Consider the following 20,453-nt stretch of genomic DNA (forward strand, 5'->3'; position numbering starts at 1 on the left):
GCTAATATCATTCTGGGATTTATTAACAGAGTTTTGTATGTAAGACATGAGAAGTAATTGTCCCACTCTCCTCGGTACTGGTGAGGCCTCAGCTGAAGTACCATGTCCAATTCTGACAACTGCATTTTAGGAAAGGTGTGGACAAATTGGAGATAGTTCAGAGGAGAGCAACAAAATGATACAAGATTTAGAAAACCTGACGTATGAGCAAAGGTAAAAAAACTGGGCATGTTCAGTCTTGAGAAAAGAAGACTGAGGGGAGGGGACCTGATAGCTATCTTCAAATATGCTAAAGGCTGTTATAAAAAGAACAGGGATCAACAGTTCTCTGTGTCCACTGAAAGTAGGACAGAACTAATGAACTTAATCTGAAGCAAGGGAGATTTGGGTTAGATATTAAAAAACACTTTCTAACGCTAAGGTTAGTTAAGCTCTGAAATAGGCTTCAAAGGGAGGTTGTGGAATTCCTATCACTGGAGGTTTCTAAAAACAGATTGGACAAACCTGCCAGGGATAATTTAGATTACTTGGTTCCACCTCAATGCAAGCGGCTGGACTCAATGACCACTCAAGGTCCCTTCTAGCTGTACATGTCTGTGATTCTATGACTCTCTACTTTTAATTGTAAAACAATTTTGTAGCTTCGAAAGATAATGTTTTCTTTATAATCCAGGCAAATACTGCAGTCCTCGCTCCGGCAAAACTCTCATCAATTTAAATGATATTTCATTTGTAGCTATGGGTGCTAAATACCTTTGAAAATGTGGTTCCTACCATTAACTTCAATGGGAATTTCAGATGAGTGAGGACTGCCAGATTTTGCTCATTATTAATATCACAAGCCTACAGAGAAAAAACAAACCTGTCTCTTGGATTGAAGTATTTTTGCCTCCAAATCTGATGGAATCATCTTCCCCCTAAATGATTGTAGAATGTTGGGGGGAAAAAAGAGGAAAATGTAACTTATTTGTCCTGTTACTCTCTACCCTTGAGATCATGCAGTAAATCAAAGCCCAATGGGGGCCTTTCCGGGACATTTACCATACTATTCAGGTCAGCTCTGTTCTGCGATATTTACTTATATTTTGTAGCAAAAAAATTTCAACCTCTTACTACATAATGATATTGGGGTTATTTTTAAAAGATTACTTTGTAGTTGTGGTGATAGATAGATAAATAAATAAATAATAAAACAGTGATCAAAAGACAAGGAGCCTGATTTTCCACTACCCTGCATCTGTGCAAGCAGTATGTGAAGTGAGTGTAAAACATTGCCAAATGAGAATGGTAGCATTTGGGGCCTACTTTGCACAAGTGTGGATGGCTGCATGAGGTGCAGGGCAGTGGAGGATCGGTCCCAATGTTCTAACTGCTGCAATTTGTGGTCCTTATCACATCAAGAGAAAAAGACCATTAAGGTAAACAAACATTAACATTAAAAATTTTGAAAATTAATGTTATGTTATGATATGGGGCCATTGGGAAGAAAACTTACAATAGAGATTTCTATCCCCTTCTCACCATGTGTTTGATGGCAGGATTTGGCCCATAACATTTACAGAAGTTTGGTAATACACATATTTGTAGAAAAGCACAGTATGTGCCAACTTTAATCTGTTAATACTTTTTTTCCTCTCACCTACTAGTCATCTTTCTATTATAGGTACTGCTAGTGTGTTATCCTCTTTGCTAGCCATCTTATTACATTACATAGAAATGCAGAAGTGCTGGCTTTTCTATTTGTATTGTTGCAAGCTTTTCTCTTCCTATATTGTAAAATGTCCCCTTTTACTCTTGCAAATGTTGCTTTCCAAGTCTGTAGAAATTAAGGAAGTATTTGTAATATTGTACTCCATGAATGAATTAGGACCAATTTTCAAACTCAGGTACCTGATGTTAGATTCCTATATCCATATTTATGTTCCTAAACAAAAGTGGTCTGATATGCAGAGTAGATTAGGTCAGGAAATGGGGACTTTTCCCGTACAAAATTGTGACCCAACTGGTAAGGGAGTTACAAGAACAACGTTATCCTGCTATGTACATTCTGCTTCACCAAAGAATGTTACATGAGGTTTTACATAAAAGCCAAGGTCACACCTCTCATTAATACTGTTGTGAAATGTATGTACAGATACTGTGTAAGAAGTTATCTAATGTCTGGATCAAGGAAGACTTGACAGACAGGTTTTCTGCCAGATAAAAGATGTTTATTCACGTATATCTATGTTGGCATTGAAATTAAGCTTTCTAAGCCAACAAAGGAAGCTTCATTTTCATACGAAGTCAATGGGGTGGGAAATATGAATTCATCAGGAAAACAACACACAAGAGAATGAGCTGTGGGTTAGGGGGTATTATCCTGACTCTGGGTACAAAGAACTTGGGGGGGGGGGTATAAGGAGAAGGCAAGGAAGAGACCCCTTTATCCTGCACCTAGGAATTGATTGGACAGTGCGATTACATTCATTACAATGGATCACAGCCTGCCCTGGTTGAAATGCTACAAAGGACATTTGGAGTGAGATAATCTTTAGACAGAAGGTTAGCCAGTTAAGTTAAATTTAGTCTCTAGAAATCATGTTATGATTTGATGTGTAACTCTGTTGTTTCCATTATCCTCTCTCATTGTCTCTTGAATCTTTGATAATAAAATTATTATTTTCACTAAAAATCTAAGTGCTATGGTATTATACAAGGAGCTAATCTTGAGTTGAATCATCCAAGCTGGGGTGTATGCTGTTACCTGGGGGACAGCAGAGCTGGTATTTACTGTGAGTGTTCAGTGAAAAAGGGGCTGACAGTATAGGAGGATGCTTCAAAGTGGCTTGGAACCTGGGGTGCACCTGTTGTTAACCTGCAAGGCACAGTAAGGGCTGGTATAGAGCAGAGGAAATTGTTTGGGTGGCTAACAGACTGGTGGTGTCAGGAAGCACAGGAATGTCTCCCTCTCACTAGAGATGGGGGGTAACAAGGTGACTGACAATCCTGGATACCCTGAGAATATTTAAACAAAACAAAAATAATTTGATATTTGTCAAAATGTTCTTGTTTTTGCCAAAAAAGGGAAAATGTTCTTGAAAAAGGACATTTCCTATGTTGTAGATATTTCCATTTCTACAGAAAAAAATTTCTGGTTCTAGTAACAAATATCTGTAGCTCCCACTGATCTCAGCTGGAGTAGTGAGAAACACTTAGCTTCTCTAAAAATCAGGTCACTTTTATTTAGGCTCTTATATTTCTATGTATGCGCCTAACTTTAGGCACCCAGGTTTGAAAATTTTGGCCATTACATACTTTTTGTTCATGAAAATAAAATTGCTTTTCTGTATTCGAATCTGCCACAGTTGCTGAATTCTGACTAAATCTGTGTTCAGATATATATGTGCAAATTCCACTGAAGTCAGCGGGAGCTATGATTTTAGCTAAGGATCCATCTGGATTTATAGTGTCATAGGAAGAAAGCTACAGAGATGTAAATGGGTCTTCTACAGATTTCCTGAACTGAGTACCAATTTTCAGAGTAAAGCATCAAACAGATTTAGACAGTAATGCAAGTTTTGTGGAGATGTCATGGGATACTTATTCGTTAATAAAAAAAAAGATGTGTTTTAAAGATTCATATAAACAATGTACAAATTTATGAAAATAAAATATTACAGGAAATAGGCTATTGTGTAATCATGCACTTTAAAGTGCCATTTCCTTTTATCTCACATTTAACATCTCATCATCACTTGCATATTGTTTACTATGAGAAAGTTCTCAATCTTTAAACTTGGTAGAATAATCTTCTGCTGTTTAATAAGAAAGATTACAGGTTGGGTGCCTTGTGGCCTTTAGAAGACTTTAGAAGACTAGCAATAACTAGTAAAAGAAACACTAAGCATTGAAGTTTAATCTTAACTCTCTCTTTGTATCCATTATGTAATAGTTGCCTTTTTAAAAAACTCATTACTAATCTGATATTATTTCTAAAAATGTCCTATAGTACATCAATTATTACACAGCTTGTAAACATAATGGGTTTTCTCTTCCACATCACCAGACTACAATGTTACAGTACTCCTAAGTAATAAAGAAATCAATTTTGATTTTCTCATCATCAATACCTGAGACCTATAGGCCTCTTAACAAGAATGTATCTGAAACAGAATTACAGAATTGCCCTAATACATTTCTTCATATAGTCCCAAAGCAAAATATGGAAAAGAAACATAACCACAAACTCCTACACAGTCCCTCTCCCAAACACTAGCAAAAAAAAATTCAACACCTTGCTCCCCAGGTAAATATATAAAATGAAAGCTATTCAGATAAAGAAAAGATGGCATTAGAAAGAACAGGTTTAAAGATGGACCAGACTGCGATCTAGGCAACACAGGTATGGGAGGAAGTAGGATCTATCTGCCACTATACATATGTCCCTGCACTTGGTACTGAGCATGCAGTGAAAAGTAGGTGCTGTGTGCCTGTTACCCCACTTTCCCCAAGCAGATGGGTGGGGAATGGGCACAGAAGGCAGGAATGTGTGGACACATGGCTCCACCACACAATGCATTGGCCAACACAGCTGAGCTAGCATTCATTTGTTACTGGCATGGGCCAGTAGCAAATTACTACGCTTTCATGGAGCTGGGTGCAAGAAGGGAAGGAATTATGCCTCCCTGAGGTCCAATTTCCTTCCCGGCAAGATTCTTGGGATGGCTCAGCAATATCTTGCTCCATACATAGAGTTAGTAGTAAACACCTCAATCTAGCCCTGTATATGAGCCCAACCTTGCAATCTTTATTTAGAGACAGCTTCGGCCACCTTTACCCATGTTAAATAGTATGTATAGTTAAATAGTAAGTTAATAGAAACTGGACCTTTAGTTTTACTCTATCCTTACACAGGCAAAACTCCCAGTGAGAGTTCAGTGAGAGTTTTGTCTGAGCAGGGACCAAGTGAACACTGAATAAGGACCTACAAATTTGGCTCCGTATTCTTAAGTGACCTATACTTTTGCATTTAATCGATTCTGCTTTTGCTGTAACTGGAGACCATTTTATAAAGCACAATTTGCCTTAAGAAATAGACACAAAAGCAAGTGGCACGAGAGAAGATTAAATTCAGTAAAACATTTACAGGAAGACATTAAGGGTCATACCTTTCATCACACTTTACTGCAATTACATTATCTGTCCCAATTCCAAGGACTGCTGCAACTTTCTTTACTGAATAATGGCTCTTAAATATATGAAAAGGAAAAAGTTTGTAAGGGAGTTTTGTTAGATACTTGTGTGTACGCAAAATACATGCAATATATGGATTACATTATTTTTTCTGTCCTAGAGAAAAATCAAATACGTTATCGTTCAGGTGTTGTGATGACACATAAGAGTATAAGAATGGGTATGTTGAGATTTACCAAGAGTCCAACAAATCCTGCTTTTAACAGTGGTCAAGATCAGACATTTCAAAAGAGGCTTACCCCTCCCATAATGTGCCTAATTGTGCAAAACTGTGCTATGCTGTATAGGGATTCTACTTCCTGATCCCATGTGGAGATAATTATTTGCCCTGATGACCAATAGTTTGTACATTTTTTATTTTAATCCTAGCTAATGTCATTAAACATGCTAATCAGAAATTGACTAAGCAACTAGCCTCAGTAAAACAAAGAAAGCAAAAAAGATTTAGAAATGTGTACAATATGCCTGAGGTTATTTATTAGATGTATGGCAGTTATGTTAATCAGTAGGAAAATCATATGCTTATATGATCATTGACTATTTAAATTACAGGTTGCATGGTAAATATATTTAATTACAGGGTAAATAGTGGATTATTTTTGCCCTGTTTTTCAGCCTGACCTCGACCTTACTATTAGAAAGGAACCACAAATCTGCACCAACATACAACTACAAAGATAAATAGCATTTGGAATTTCACAAGTCCTGTGTTTTTTGCACAATATTTCTGCATTATTAAATAAAGCTTTAAAAATAATCTAGACCAGTTTGGTTCTGAACCAGGGGTACATGTATCCCTGGGGATAAGAGGTCTTATGGGAGTACATCAAGTCATCTAGATATTTGCCTAGACCAGGCTACATAAAAAGCCTACATCAGTCTACATAAAAAACACTAGCTAAGTGAGTACAAACTAAAATTTCATACAGACAAAATGAGAAAGTAAGCAATTTTTCCATAATAGTGTGCTGTGATGGGTTTGTATTTTTATGTTTTATTTTGTGAGCAAGTAATTTTTAAGTGATGTGAAACTTGAGGATATGCAAGACAAATCAGACTCCTGAATGGGGTACAGTAGTCGGGAGAACCACTAATCTAGACTATCCTCTGTTAACATTCATGTTAAATGAGATTCATGAGAAAAATGAATGAGATTTAAAAAAAAACCAAAACACTGAAAGCTCTATTGATTTCACTCTGTGCCTCCACTTTAGCAGAGCGAACAACTTTTGCAACTCTGGAACACTCCACAGTGAAATATCATAAAACCACATCTGAATAACCAACATTTACATCATGCTCCAGTTCCATAAGCAGTAGTGTAACGTAGTTCAAGCTTCATAATGTGCATGGACAATGACAATATTCAAACACTTATTTTTAGATTATGTGTATGCATAATCTGTGGCCTAATAAGGGAAATTGTCTGTGGCCTAATACGGGAAAAGTAGGAACCTGGGTCCTCATCCAGAGCTTGAGATCCATAGAAACACTTCCATTGACATCAGTGGGCTCTGGATGAGGCCCCTAGAAAGTTTCACTTAGAAAAGTGCAGCTGTTTTTGAGTTATGTATGTGGGGGGGGGGGGGGGGGGGGAAATCTGAGGGCCCGACTGGGACTTGGACAATGCACTTACATAAGGGAGTAGGAAGGAGTGAACTTCTTTCACACACCACGTGGGTGTGAAATCTGAAATTTGTGTATGCACATCGCATTGAATGGGTACTGCTTTTCCAGTTACTGGCCCATCCTCATGCCCCAAAGCAGTGGACTGGAATGGGTAAGGCCATGGCTCCATCACCCCAAAGTGCCAGTGCAAGGAGTGTCATAAATTGCTGCTGGTGCAGAGCTACAGGAAAGAGCTAAGAGAAAACAAGGGAGGAACTGTGACTCAGAGACCTATCTCTGAGTCACAATGGGTATGTCTACATTGCAATTAGACACCTGCAGACTGCCCATGAGAAATGACTCAGGCTCCTGGGGTTTGGCCTCAAAGGACCTTGCAATGTAGACATTTGGGCTCAGGCTGCAATCCAAACTCTGGGACCCTCCCACTGCGCAGTGTCCTAGAGTCCAGACTCCAGCCCGAACCCAATCATCTATACCACAATCAAAGAGCTTCTTAGCATGGGCCAGCTGGGATCTTTTAACTGCAGTGTAGACATACAGCGTATATATATAGTATGCAGTGTAGACATACTCAGTGATTTCCAGGGCTAGTCCAGTGCAATTTATACCTTACCACTTACTTGGGGCTGTGCCTAAAGTCACAGGATAGCATTTTCAAAGTGCCTAAGTGACTTAGGACTTGAATACAAATACCAATGACTTGCAATGGGACAGGTGCTCCTAAATCATGTAGTCACTTCTGAAAATCTCACTCCAACTTTCTCCAGAAGTAGTAGTAATTATTTCCAGCTCCTTTATTACAGTAGTCTGAATATTTCAATACTGAATTTCAAGATTCAATCCAAAATCTAACACAGGCAAGCAGTTTTACACAGACTTACTATAATTCTGTACTTACATGTTCAGAAACAAACAATGCAATGTGTGGAAGTGCTGCCATGCCTTTGGTTTTTATCTCAGGAAACCGCTTATAACGAGCCACTAGAACACTGTAGAGGTTTGATATGGACCCACCTAACAGTATGGAAGGGAAACAAACAGTTTTGTTTTGATTTGAATGGCTTATTCCTACTGGGAATTTAAATTTTACATCACTGCATCATAAGGCCAGATTTTCAAGTGGTATAAATCAGCATACCTCCATTGGCTTAATTTTGATTTCTTAATGGCCAACAATTTGCTGTTCTCCACCTGACTGCCCATTTTGACTGCAGGCTATACAGGTATACCAATCAAATTTTGGCCATAGAATTTTCTCGCTACCATTTAATCCATTGTGCATGTCCCCAGGCTTCCACAGATCAGATAAGATTCACCACTGGGAATCCCAGTTTCATGGTCCATTTAAAGATTTGTGCTTGTCAGGCAAATTTGATTGCAAGTCTCATTTTCTTTTCACCAGCCCACCATGTGCCAGTCCCTCGCAGAATTGGAGGGAACTGAGGAGCTTGATTCTGTAGTGTCCAAATTCTGATTGCCATGTCATTCATTTCTTTCCCTGCTCTTATTGCATCATGATTCCAGGGAGTGCTTTCAGAGAAGCAGCTTGAGGTAAAATTGAATTCTTGTACTTATCCAAACCTGGGAAGCTTTGTGGACTTTTTATGCTGAGAAAGTATTATTTTTAATGACTGATAACATTGTGGTCATCTTTTTTTTATCCTGTCATATTCTATTTAGATTATTGCTATTCAAATATTTTTAAATTATTTAATGTTGTTATTTATATAATGTATATAATGAATATGTATATGTATAATTTAACCATACTATTCCAAACTGCAAAAAAAAAGTTCAGTTCAAGTTTGCTTTTAAATTAAAGTGAAGGTTCAAGTTGTTGCCTATTTTATTAAATCTACTTTGCTCATCCCTACAAAAAACCTAATCAGATTTCATATGGGGCCTGATCCAAAGGTGAGTGAAGTTAATGGAAAGACTCCCGCTAATGTCCTTGGGCTTTGAATCAGGCCCATATCAAGGATAATTTCCTGTCTACTTACCAGGAGAAAATATGCCATCTGCTTCTGTTTCTCCCCATCCAACCATGTCATGCATTTTCTTGAGAAGGATCTCCTCCATGACAATGAACACTGGAGCTATTTCATATGTAAACCTAAAATATATGTGAAAAGATAGTGATCGGCTATTTTTGGAAACGTATTTCTATTACACAAAAGAGGCACAAAAGGAACTGATTCAGGAATGGCATCAAAGGTGAAATTAGACTAGAGGCCTCTTTTCCTTTTTATTTCCCCATTACCTTCTTTCTCATCCCACATAATACCTATTATTGCACTATACATTTAGGATGTGAAAATGTTGACAGAAAATATCATTCATTTATATTTAGATTGTATTTAAAAAGTAAATATATTAGCCAGGTCTCATAAAAATTATTTTGAATGTTACTATGGGGTAAAATTGACATACATATTATTTACAGACAAATCCTTTCTGTATCTGCCTTAAATCAGTGGAAAATGCCATGATTTAAGGTTGTTCCCCAGAAATATCGATTCTAGAAAGCAATATGCAATGGGTGTCATTAATGCTCAACATTTGCCAATCTGCAGCAATTGTGTTTTCCTGCTAATCCAAGCACAGGATCCTGTGATTACTGTAGATACCTAAGATGGTGAATGTTGAGTCTTTAACTGTGCCCAATGAAACTAGATACTGTGTTCTAGAATCTATCTCACCTACATCCATGTAACTGTTGAGTTCCTAGATTTATTTGTTGTTTTCACTGGGATGGCCCTAAAAAAATCACAGTGCAGCTGGTTAAAATATTCCAACATTTCAGGGTAATTCCTCAAGTGAATTTTGCTTGAAACTATGACATGAGACTATGTTACTGAAGGTATGTCTTCACTGATGGCGGCAAATTCGCCTGCCGTCAGATCCATGGATCCGGATTGATTGAGCGATCAGTGAAAACCTGCTCAATCGATCCAGAAGTCGATGCAATGAAGCCACCCCTGAAGTGGCGTAGCATTGCGTCGACAGAAATGCATTTCCCGTCGGTGCAGCACAGTGAAAACGCCATGTAGAAGAGGAGTTACAAAGTCGATGGGAGTTACGTAAGCTATTCTGTGTAGCTTGTGTAACTCCTGTTGACGGCCGCCAAATTTCCAGGTAAGTATAGACCTGGCCACTGCCTATTTATTACCACAGCATATCTCAGGTGTGCTTTTGAATGTGATGCCCTGGGCACCAAGCGAGGCAGAGTGTTTAGAAGATTCCCACACAACCATGTATGGCTGTGGAGCCAAATTTTGGCCCTATTAGATACCTGGGAGCTGCTGAGGTGGAGAGCTAAAGTTGTGGATGGAGTTGGAGAAGGCTCTTAAGCCAAAGTGACTAGATTTTTGTGGAGAGACGGACAGGAGGCCAGTGCTACAAGAATAGACAAAGGACTAGAGAGACATACAAAGTCTATTTATTACACCCACATTTTCACCTAAATTCACAGTTTATACATGACTCTATGCCAATTTAAAAAAGAGTCCATTCCCAAAACTCCCTGGTCATTCATTAAGCATTTCTATGGGCTCATAAAAACATACAAAGGAAGGGAGGAAGATCATAATTGACTAAATTAAGGAGTGTCACAGTAGCTTTTATCTGGCAAAACAGAATTACTTAGCAAAGTAAAAAAAAAACTGTACTGTTTGCTAACTGATATATTTGTCTTTGGCTTTGTATAGCTAATGCTGGTGTGTAATACAAGGAAAAGATATGAATGTTTACTAGGCAGTAAGTGAATGAAGGTTACTGTATCATAGTATTACATCATTATAATACACTGTATCATAGCATTTAAGGCTTGAAGGTATAGCTATTTCCTGTTCTCCCTTTGACTAAAACTGCCTATAATTGTGCTGCTCTCCAGTCACATATTTTTTACCTTCTATTCTTCCTCAGAATTGTATTTCTTTATAGTTTCATTATAGTTAATCTGATGGTGTAGCTACACTATTCGCTAACGAACTGCTAGATCTCCAGCTAAACCAGATACAGTTTTGACTGAGCCAGAAAACTATCACAGGACAGGTCTTATATTTAGTTCAAAATGTCCAAGTCAAAGACTATAATCTGCAGTAACTGGCCACCATAATTTTAACACACTACTCTATTCAGTTTCAACTCAGGCTTCTCCATAAACACCCAAATACCCCAGCTTTGTTGCAATAAGCAGCAATGGCAGGAATTTACTTTGGGTGAAAGGAATCAGGAGCTTACATTTTCAAAAAACAAAACAGACAAACCGACAGACAGACAAATGCACATCCTAAAACTGCAGGCAGAATTCTGCATGCCTATTTTTTAACCCGTGCAACGATCCATGCATTAACGAGTTTGATTGAAGAGCAAAAATTTAGGCTAATGAATGTAAACTATATTTGCATACAAGACCTCCAAAGTGATGAGACAGTTAATAATAAATTACTGCTTGTCTAAGCCTAGCAAAGCACTTAAGTACATGTTTAACCACATAACTAGTACCATTTCAGTTGGAATACTCACATGGGTAAAGTTAAGCAAAGTTAAGTGGTTTACTGGATTGCATCTATTGTGTTTTTCCTAGGTAGATTGAAAGTATTTTGCAAAGAGGAGTAAGCAATTAGTGTCCCCATTTTTTAGACTATCAAATAGATAAATACTACTGTATGTGAATTAATATATCTGTAAGCTCCAAAGGGTTAAGCTGTTACTGTACACTGACATTCTGCACACTTTTGCAGCTAATCTTCTCTAAGGAATTATATACAATGCATGTTTTTCTGAAATTTCTCCACAGAGGTGTGTTCCAACGGCCATGTGAATAGTGAAAACCTGCTAGGATATTTTAATTGAGGGATGAGGACAGAAATACTGTTTGACTGAAAAGTGTTTAGGTGCACCACTTTTCACTTCTGTGGACACTAGTCTCTGTTAGTGTCTGAAAAAGTTAATATAGTTGTCCTTTCAGAAAAGAGAAAGACAAGTTTGATCATTTTTCTCCATTACATCATAAACTGCACTTGAGCTGCATCCCTTAGAATGTACGACTAGAAATTACGGATGTAAGACACTTGGTTTTAGGCATATGGAAGGCATGTTGACTAACTCTAACACTTCCATTCTTCCTTTGTAACCTCCCTACAGTCTCTATGAGATGCTCTCCCCTTTGGCTTTGTGATGTCTTTTCAGTAAATACATGCACTTTATGGATTAGGGCCTAGTACTTTTCAACCTCTCCTGCCTACTAAGACCATGTAATCTACTCATTATCTGCAGATAATGCATCTTCAGTAAGCCTCTCAAGGCCACTGCCTCCATCTCCCCTTCTCAAAAATTGTCACCCAGGTCCCAGATCTGAACAAAACTTTTTTGTCAATTTTTTTAAATGAAAAATTATTTTTAAACTAAATTATTTTGGGGCAAAGTTTGCATTTTTTGGTCCAAATTTTTGTAAAAAAATAGAAACTGATTTTTTTTTATGTACTGAAATCTGTGTGTTGGTGTGTGTGTTTGTTTTTTAAACCAAAACAGGTTTTTAACAGATTTTATTTGGGGGGATTAATTTTTTTTGGAAAAAATAAAACTTCCTCCCTTCCTCCACCCACGCAAAATTTGATATAGTGGGGACAGGGGGCGAGAATTTTTTTAAATTCCCCATGAAAAATAAAAATATTTCAGTCAACTCTAATGGATCCTTTTCTCCCTTCCAGGAAGCATCCAGTTCTTGCATTCACTTCCTTAAACAAATCTCTGTCTCTCTCTGCCTTCCCTTATGTTAAACACCCTCCCTTAACCATTTACACTCCTTGCACAGTAATATAACAAATTCATACTAGGATTATTAAACACTAATCAACAAAAATAAAGCAAATTAGAGTTTTAAAAGTTCAGTATAAATGTAACAAAGTCCTATTTTATTGGGAAATATGCCCAAATGTCCAAGAGGAAAGTTTTGGAAGTATATGGGTCAAATTTTCCAAAAACAGCCTGTTAGGCTTGGTCTACACCTACCTTGGCAATTCGGCGGCTGTCGATGAGAGTTATGCAAAGTATGCAAAGAACTTGCATAACGCCTGTCAACTTCTGTGCTTCTCTTCTGCGTGCCGTCTTTACTGCACTGCGCCGACGGGAACTGCATTCCCGTCGACGCAGGGCTACGCCACTTGAGGAAGTGGTTTTAGTACGTCGATTTCTGGATCAACTGAGCAGGTCTTCACTGACCGCTCAGTCGATCCAGATAAGTCAATCTGACGGAGGCAACTTTGCCGCTGTCAGTGTAGACATAGCCTTAGTCTGCAGGTGCAACATGCTGTACTAAAAGTTTTGTCCATGCAGTTTTTCCAGTGCCAACTTTCTGCATGCTCAATCCTTGTATTTGCATATACAAGTCAGGCAGTTGAGCATTTAATTACATACTATGCATGTGCCAACTGAAGGTTTTTTGTTAACTAAAAAGTCTTGAGAGTGTCAAAAATATTTGGGGGTTCAAAACTGCACATGCAGAAGTCTGGTCTGAGGTCCCTTTGAAAACATGGCACCATGGGTCAAAATGCTCATTTTGGTCATTCAGTCCTACAAGTTTCACCAAAAAAAGTAAGATTTTGATGTGACATGTTTATATTGGACATTCTGCATATACTTAAAATCTTTGGGTTTTATTAATATTTCAGAATTTTTTTCTAATGAGAAACTGACAGCTCTGGAACTTTATTTATAATAGATTTGATCAGCTTTAAGCTGCAGTTGGGGTTTCCTGTGAACCCCACTGGTAGACACTGTGGTACAGAATCAGTTTATCCTTTGGTTGACCTAGCAAAGTTTTCTTCTCAGAAGTCCAATTTGGGGCACTTTCTGGTCAGCTATGAGCCCTCAGTGGAGCAGGGGTTGAGTGCAGTTTGTGTTGCTGCAGTCCCTCTCTGGGGATTTTCCAACATCAGGAGCCTTGCACCCTTGGTCATGTGCAGGGCCCAGGCATAATTTTTTCAGGCTCAGTACAAACTTGTAACACGGGCCCTTTCCCACACACATACCTATGGGGGTTGCAGCCTGGGCCGCCCAATGCCTCTGGGCCCTGGTAAAGTGTCCCCTTTTTCACCCCCATGTGGAGGCCCTGGTCACATGGATGTAACCTGAGACTGAATTTAATCCTGTAACATTAACAGGAATGTTAGGGGTTTTGAGTTTCCATTGTTCGGTGCTGACGTGTTTTGCAACCTAAGAAGTGGCATTTGCAAGTGAACCCTCATATTTCCTCTACTGCGTACCTTTTGCCTCAAACCAAGCATGGATAATTATTAGCTACTCTTAACTTAAATTAATTGGCTGATAGTTTTAAGTCTGCAGTATATTCTGATTGAAAGCAGCCAGTGAGTTTACACTCCTTAAGAGCCGCTTTGCTGTACAACATGGTTTATCCATCTAAATTATCTGTAGTATACAGATCCCTGATACACAGCCAACACCTTGTATTCAGGCATTCACTCACAGGGTTCAAAAATGGGTGATCTGTGCATGATTGCTTTCAAATAAGTACTTTGCATTCCAGAAAACTAGCAAAAAAGTGGCTGGCATTTGTTAGCATTTAATTTGTAATCAAAGACTGGGATTTACAGTTCATACATGTTTGTATTTGCAGTAGCTGACAGCCATTCACCAGCTAGTCCAACAATGTCAAGGCCACTGGAGAGTTGGTTGAAGTAACGAGGATGCCCTAAAATGAAATAAAAATAACCAGATTCTGTGTAAGAGATAAAAATTCATTGTTCTCCAGCTCAATCCCCACTTAACTTGTGTTAATAAGGACATTGACATCAGTATGGAGAATGAGAAAGACCATCTCTTTATGCTAATGTTGGGAAAAGCAACCATCCTTAAAAATGGATGTGAAGTAGCACCCAGGACATTCAAGTCTTTATTGAACAAATTCAATCAACTAAATTTACCAGTTAAGTAGTTTACTTTTTACTTACACCAGAATTCAAATCATTCAAGACAATTGATCCCTTATATTGGAATGTGGGTAACATTTTTAAAAGCATGTAAGTCAATAAGATTTATGTGCTTTCGAGCATTTTTCCTTTTGTGAACAAAAACCCTTTTATAGTCCTGAACCAATGTCTCTAACACTAATGATGTTTTTGAACCCAAAGTGCTATCCCTTATACCTCTGTAAATGCCAACTCAATTCACATTTGAAACTGTCAAAGATTAACTAAAAAGGTTTTAAAAATAAATATAAACAGCTGGAAAAATTGGTTAAATATTTTAGAAACCTCCCTCGTGCTATGAACTGCGAAGGGAAAACAGAATGGAAAAACAAAAAGAAACAAAAAAACCTCAGCCCTGACTAAAATGTTATTCGTTCCTGTACATTACATTCTTTAGTGAATAATTGCATTACAATATTTAAATAGTCAAATTAATGAATAATTCATTAAAATGTTAACCGGTTCCTTTGAGGAAGTGAATTCTCGCCCCCTTTTTTCTTACTGTAACAAAATAAGTTTAGAGCAGAACAATACATACACCCCCACTGGAAAATCAGGGTAAAGAAAAAATATTTCTGGAGTTCTCTGACAACATTACACTTCCTGGACAAATCAATTCCAGTTTTTGAAGTGTCATATCCCTAAATAATGCTTTATATGCCTGTAAAGGTATGAGACAGATACATTTTTTGCTGTGAAGGACACTACGTTACCTGTTTTAACTCCATATTTTAAGGTATCTCTACAGTCAACAAGTATCTGTTCCAAAGGCTCTGGCTGATCACACAGCTCCAAACTGAACCCATCTAAGCCTTCCAGAAGCTGATGGGGGTGATGAAAATCCAGCACTTTACTCTTCTCATCATAGGTTTTTTTAATATAATTCAGGAGAATGTCTACCACTTCAAGCAAGAACTGGTCGGTCAATTCCTCACCATTCCTAGTAGGCAACAGGTCTAGGAAGAGATCAAGGGAACATCAGTGTAATGTTTAACAAGCACTCACGAGTCAGCTTGGTTGGAGACAAAGGCACACTGTTTTTACTGACTTCACAAATACCCAGCTCAGCCTCACCCTACCCAGACTCCTGGGAATATCCAGTTTGCACTAAACACACTCAGAAGTTTACTCTAGCTGCTTCCACCTTGGTAACATGTTGTGATGTTCAGTAAGCACTCAGGCCCAGATCCTCAGAGGTAAAGAGCCTAACTCCCACTGAAATTACAGAAGTCTTAACTGTTCACTTTGAAGAAGTGAATTCTCACTGCACCGAGAAATCAATGGGCGTTAAGCTCCTCAATACCTGTGAGAATGTGGGCTTATGTGGTTAAGATGCTTGGAAAAGATTTGCTTTATTTAGTTACCAGTTCCAACTGACTGTGCATAACAACAACATGAACTTTTGTGGTACCCCACCTAGACTTTCTTTCTGGGAAGCTCAACCCTTAAAGGTACTGTCCCCATTACCACTTTACCTATGCCTACAATTATCATTTAAGGGCTTAGCATGTTAACCGTTTTGTAACATATAGCACCTTTCATGTGAGGAGCTCAGAACATATATACAGTTAGTGGGCAACAGGCATTTTGCTCAGTGACAACCCTTTTTGTTGTTGAAGGGACAGTTCAGAGTGGAAGAGGCTAGAAGGGAAGGGATGATTTCCTGCTGGTAGAGAAGGAGATTTACTATACTACTGTTTTCAGTTTGATTATCAGATCCAAAAGACCACTGCTTCCTGTCAGTCTACTAGTGACAATGTAATTGGTAGGACCAACATTTCCCGCATCCTCTTCCCCCCTGAAAAGGAGGGGCAAGATCATCCATAAATACTTGCATTTCTGCCTCACCACCATGGTGAAAATACCCCTTGAGCCCATTCCCTTGTACTCAATGGTCTGTGAAGTAGAAAGAGTGAAACTCCTAGGTCTTCCATGAGCATGGGCAAAAATCCTAATGGATTAGCAGCCACTCCTCTCACTATGGGTAGGGCTACAGGAACCCTTGGTTCCTCCTCAGGCTGGGGGGGGGGGGAAATTACTGGTTCTTGGCTTGTCAACCTGTGAAGGGAGGAAAAGAGGGAAGGAAACTTCTACTACCAGTTATGTCTGCTGATTTTATTTAGGAGGATTTGTTACTAGGTGAGTTTTGGAAAGTAAGGGAATTTGTCACTGGATGTATAAAGGTTGGGGAGAATGAGGAGTAGAGAGGGAGAGAGAAGAGAGGACATTCATCTTCATTGTCCTCCACCTTCCCCATTGGTCATATAAAATGTGGTCATCATGCTGGACCATCACACATCTCCACAATAGGCTGTTTGGAAACTGGGAATCTTCCCAAGAGAAACACCAGACAGGACTTGTCAACAACAGATTATATAACAAAAAGGAACCATTATAGAAAGGGTTGGTTGTTATGTTGGTGTTTTTCTTCTTGTTTTATTTTTTAATGATTTACCTGATGCATAGATATTTGAAAAATTAGTCACACAGCTCTCTGAGTTAGTATCCTTTTCCTTCTCCTTACTTTCTCCCTGAAGACTTGAGATCTGTTTCTCTCTCAGCTGGGTAGGTTCAAGATGGACCTGTTCATCTGGGAAAATGTCACCAGAGTGGAAAAAGAAAATGGCTTTAAACAATTATTTGCAACATAGGAATTGCCAGACCACAGTCCGTCCACTAGTCCCTTTATTCAGCCTGTGACGATTGCCAGTGTCACAGTTTCAGGGTAACTGCACCTGTCTTCTCACTCCAAGGTCACTAACTGGAGTGCTCAATCAGCCATCATCTGCCTCTGGGCAGGGAACTTTGTGACACGCTGGCAGGTCCATGCCAGCTCATGCCAAGGCCCTTGTGCCTCACTGAACACTGACAGATGCATAGCTGGAAACCAGTCTGGCTCACCTGGGAGTGGCACAGTTAGAAAAGTTGTTAAGTTGATAAGAATGTGTTTAGTCTCGATGAAAGGCTTGTAGGATTTGACTGCATGTATTTATCTCATTTATAATCTCTGTAACCCAGGGTATAAGGTGATACTGAGTGGTTGCTTTGTAAACCTCTGTAAATGTGTAATTCACCAAACAGGAGAGAAGCCTTCTCTAACACAAATATTGATTTCCTACAGAAGATCACTACAGAAGGTCCCACCCAGAGAGAAGGCCTTTGAAACCAAATGAGCCCTTGTGAGATCTCAAAGAACAAAGATGGTTAACTTCATTCCTCTCCGCCTCCAGGAAGAGGAGATCTGCACATAAATTTATCATCTTGGACTCTGGAGAGAAGGGGTTCAAAATCCCTGACAAGGAGAAACTAGTTTGTTTTTGCTCCTTGGACTCTAAAGGGGCAAGAATCACTAAGCATAAGCAAAAGACCCCCAGCTGTTTTGCCTGAGTTAGCCCTAAAGGACATGTGGAGTTTTCTTATTATGGAAGTTTCTATTATATTTTAGAATCTAAGCTTGTAACCCATTTGTGTGTCTATGTCACTTGCTTTAACCTTGTAAATAGCTCTCATTTCTTTTCTTATTTATTAAATCTTTAATGAGTTTAGTACAGGATTAGCTATAAGCGTTGTTTTTGGTGAGATATCTGGGGAGCAATTGACCTCAGCTAAGTGACTGGTGTTATGGAACAGGGAGTAACCTGAATATTGTTCTGATTTTTGGTGTAAGGGACTATCTATTACAAAGGCAGGCATGCCTGGGTGGCAAGATAGACCAGGGTGCCTAAGGGGACCACCTGTAACTCCATAGTAAGGCTGTTAAAATGCTTTAAGAGTTCACACTTTTTGCTTGGTTGGTGAAATCTAGTTATAGTGTGTGCATCCAGGTTGGGGTTTGTGCCCTGTTCCTGGACAGTCTGCCCTGAGCTTAGCACACATGCTTGTGAGCCACTCCAGACAGCTTGACACATTGTCCCACGCCTTTTGACCAGAGCGGTTAAAGGCTGCACAGCTCCTTGCCTTACCCCTGTGGTACCCCCAACACTACACCTACCAAACCACCAGTACCTCTCTCCAAGGGCAATGATCAGTGTATTGCCAACAGTTACAAGTTATCACCCAGCTCTTTCTAAGCAAGCACATTTATTCTTAAGGTAAAATATTACAGAAAAAAACATAGTAAAAACAACAAACAGATTTAAACATGAACTAAAGATACCAGGAGTCACCCATCAGTCTTATGGGGCTCTAGTAGGCCAAAGTCTTTCCAACCCTTCTGCATGGGTTAGAGCCCCTGTTTGACAGAAGGTCCTGTCCATCTGCTGGATCAGAAAGAAGACCCTGAGTTAGTTTAAATGCAGCCTTTTTGTACCAGAAGCCCTTTCTTTGGCTGTTGGTCTCTGGAAAACCCAGGTTGAACAAATATACATGAGCCTCCACTGAGGGGTACCTCTTTGGAGGTATTAACAAGCTGAGTGATTCATCTTAATATCCCTCAGTGCTTTTGGTTCCTGGAGGAGTCGTGATAACCCTTCCCAACCCCAGAGTTGCAAAAAATGCCTGGCCCACAATGATATATAAACCATTCATAAAACTTGTATTGTCTTGCAATATCTGTCACAGTCAATACTAGCTGCTTCAGAGGAAAGTTCAAGAAGCCCAGAGAGGAAGTTTCCTCCTCCAATAATCCCCATCAAACAGTGGCTGGATTATTCTCTGAAACATTTATCCCTTATATTTTATGCTAGCTAATAAAACTGGATTTTTCTCATTATCTTTATAAATGTCTAATCCTTTTCTGAACTCAGCTAAACCCTGGGAATTCAATAATATCTGGCGACAAGGAGTTTCATGAGGCCCTTTACACGTTTCTTTAAATCTCTCTTTCCACCATATCCCTGCGAGATTTATCTGTACTCCTGTATACATATTGCTCTGCCTCTCTTTTGAGGGGATGGAACATTAGTGTAGAGTTTTACTCCTTCTAATGCATATAGAATAGAGGTGGACATCCTTCTAAATCACCCTGGCTTCCTATCTTTTGCTTTACTTAATCTTTTGAGCCAGATTTTGGGCTTATCAATGTGAGAAAAGATCAAAATCTCACTTCTAGCTACTATTTTCTTCTTCTTTTTCTTTTTCTTTTTGGTAACACAAACATTTAACTTCCTTCAACAAACTCTCCATACAGCCCTTGAAGCTATTACTCCTGATCACCATAATTTCAAATTCTGACAGATGCCTACCTAGCATATTTCCCATATTCCTGCGGTTTTCCTAATGGAATATCTGAAAAGCACTACAGTGCATCCCAAGGGAAAGATTCATGTCAGGAGATGTGTTGCTGCAAGCCCAACAAAATAGTTGACTTCTGAAGGAATTTGCCTGAGGAAAAAAAAGGAGTGAGGCCTACAAGATTTAGCCTATTACCTGACTGTAAAACAAACTTTTTTTTAATTCTTCTTGTACAGATTCTGGAAAGAATCTGGACTTGGAGATGGATTTTAAAAATCTCTGTTTGCCAATTAAGTGCATCACAGGAGTTAATTTGAAACATTTAACATCTTACTCAGGTACATTACCACCACAGCTTAGCAACTTTGGGTGGACATGGTAACATAAGTAACAATAGTCACTGAGCTGAGGCTCTTAGTTTTTTAA

The 20,453-nt window shown here is 38.9% G+C and overlaps 1 protein-coding gene across 1 annotated transcript in view; it reads right to left on the reverse strand.

The window, feature by feature from the left end:
• LOC137166294 (glutamate decarboxylase 1-like) overlaps window positions 1-14,574 on the reverse strand; it is a 29,568-nt gene extending 14,994 nt beyond the window's left edge. Inside the window, exons 1-5 of the mRNA XM_067567943.1 lie at window positions 14,488-14,574; window positions 8,865-8,977; window positions 7,763-7,878; window positions 5,151-5,230; window positions 863-917 (exon numbers count right to left, since the gene is read on the reverse strand). Coding sequence (XP_067424044.1) covers window positions 863-917; window positions 5,151-5,230; window positions 7,763-7,878; window positions 8,865-8,977; window positions 14,488-14,489 — 366 coding nt within the window. The 5' untranslated portion in view covers window positions 14,490-14,574. The remainder of the gene's footprint in view (window positions 1-862; window positions 918-5,150; window positions 5,231-7,762; window positions 7,879-8,864; window positions 8,978-14,487) is intronic.
• Window positions 14,575-20,453: the final 5,879 nt, after the last annotated feature.

The sequence above is a fragment of the Emydura macquarii genome, unplaced genomic scaffold (assembly GCF_026122565.2).
Source record: "Emydura macquarii macquarii isolate MOO-44397 ecotype Brisbane River unplaced genomic scaffold, CSIRO-AGI_Emac_v2 contig_2825, whole genome shotgun sequence".
In the NCBI taxonomy this organism is placed as follows: domain Eukaryota; kingdom Metazoa; phylum Chordata; order Testudines; family Chelidae; genus Emydura; species Emydura macquarii.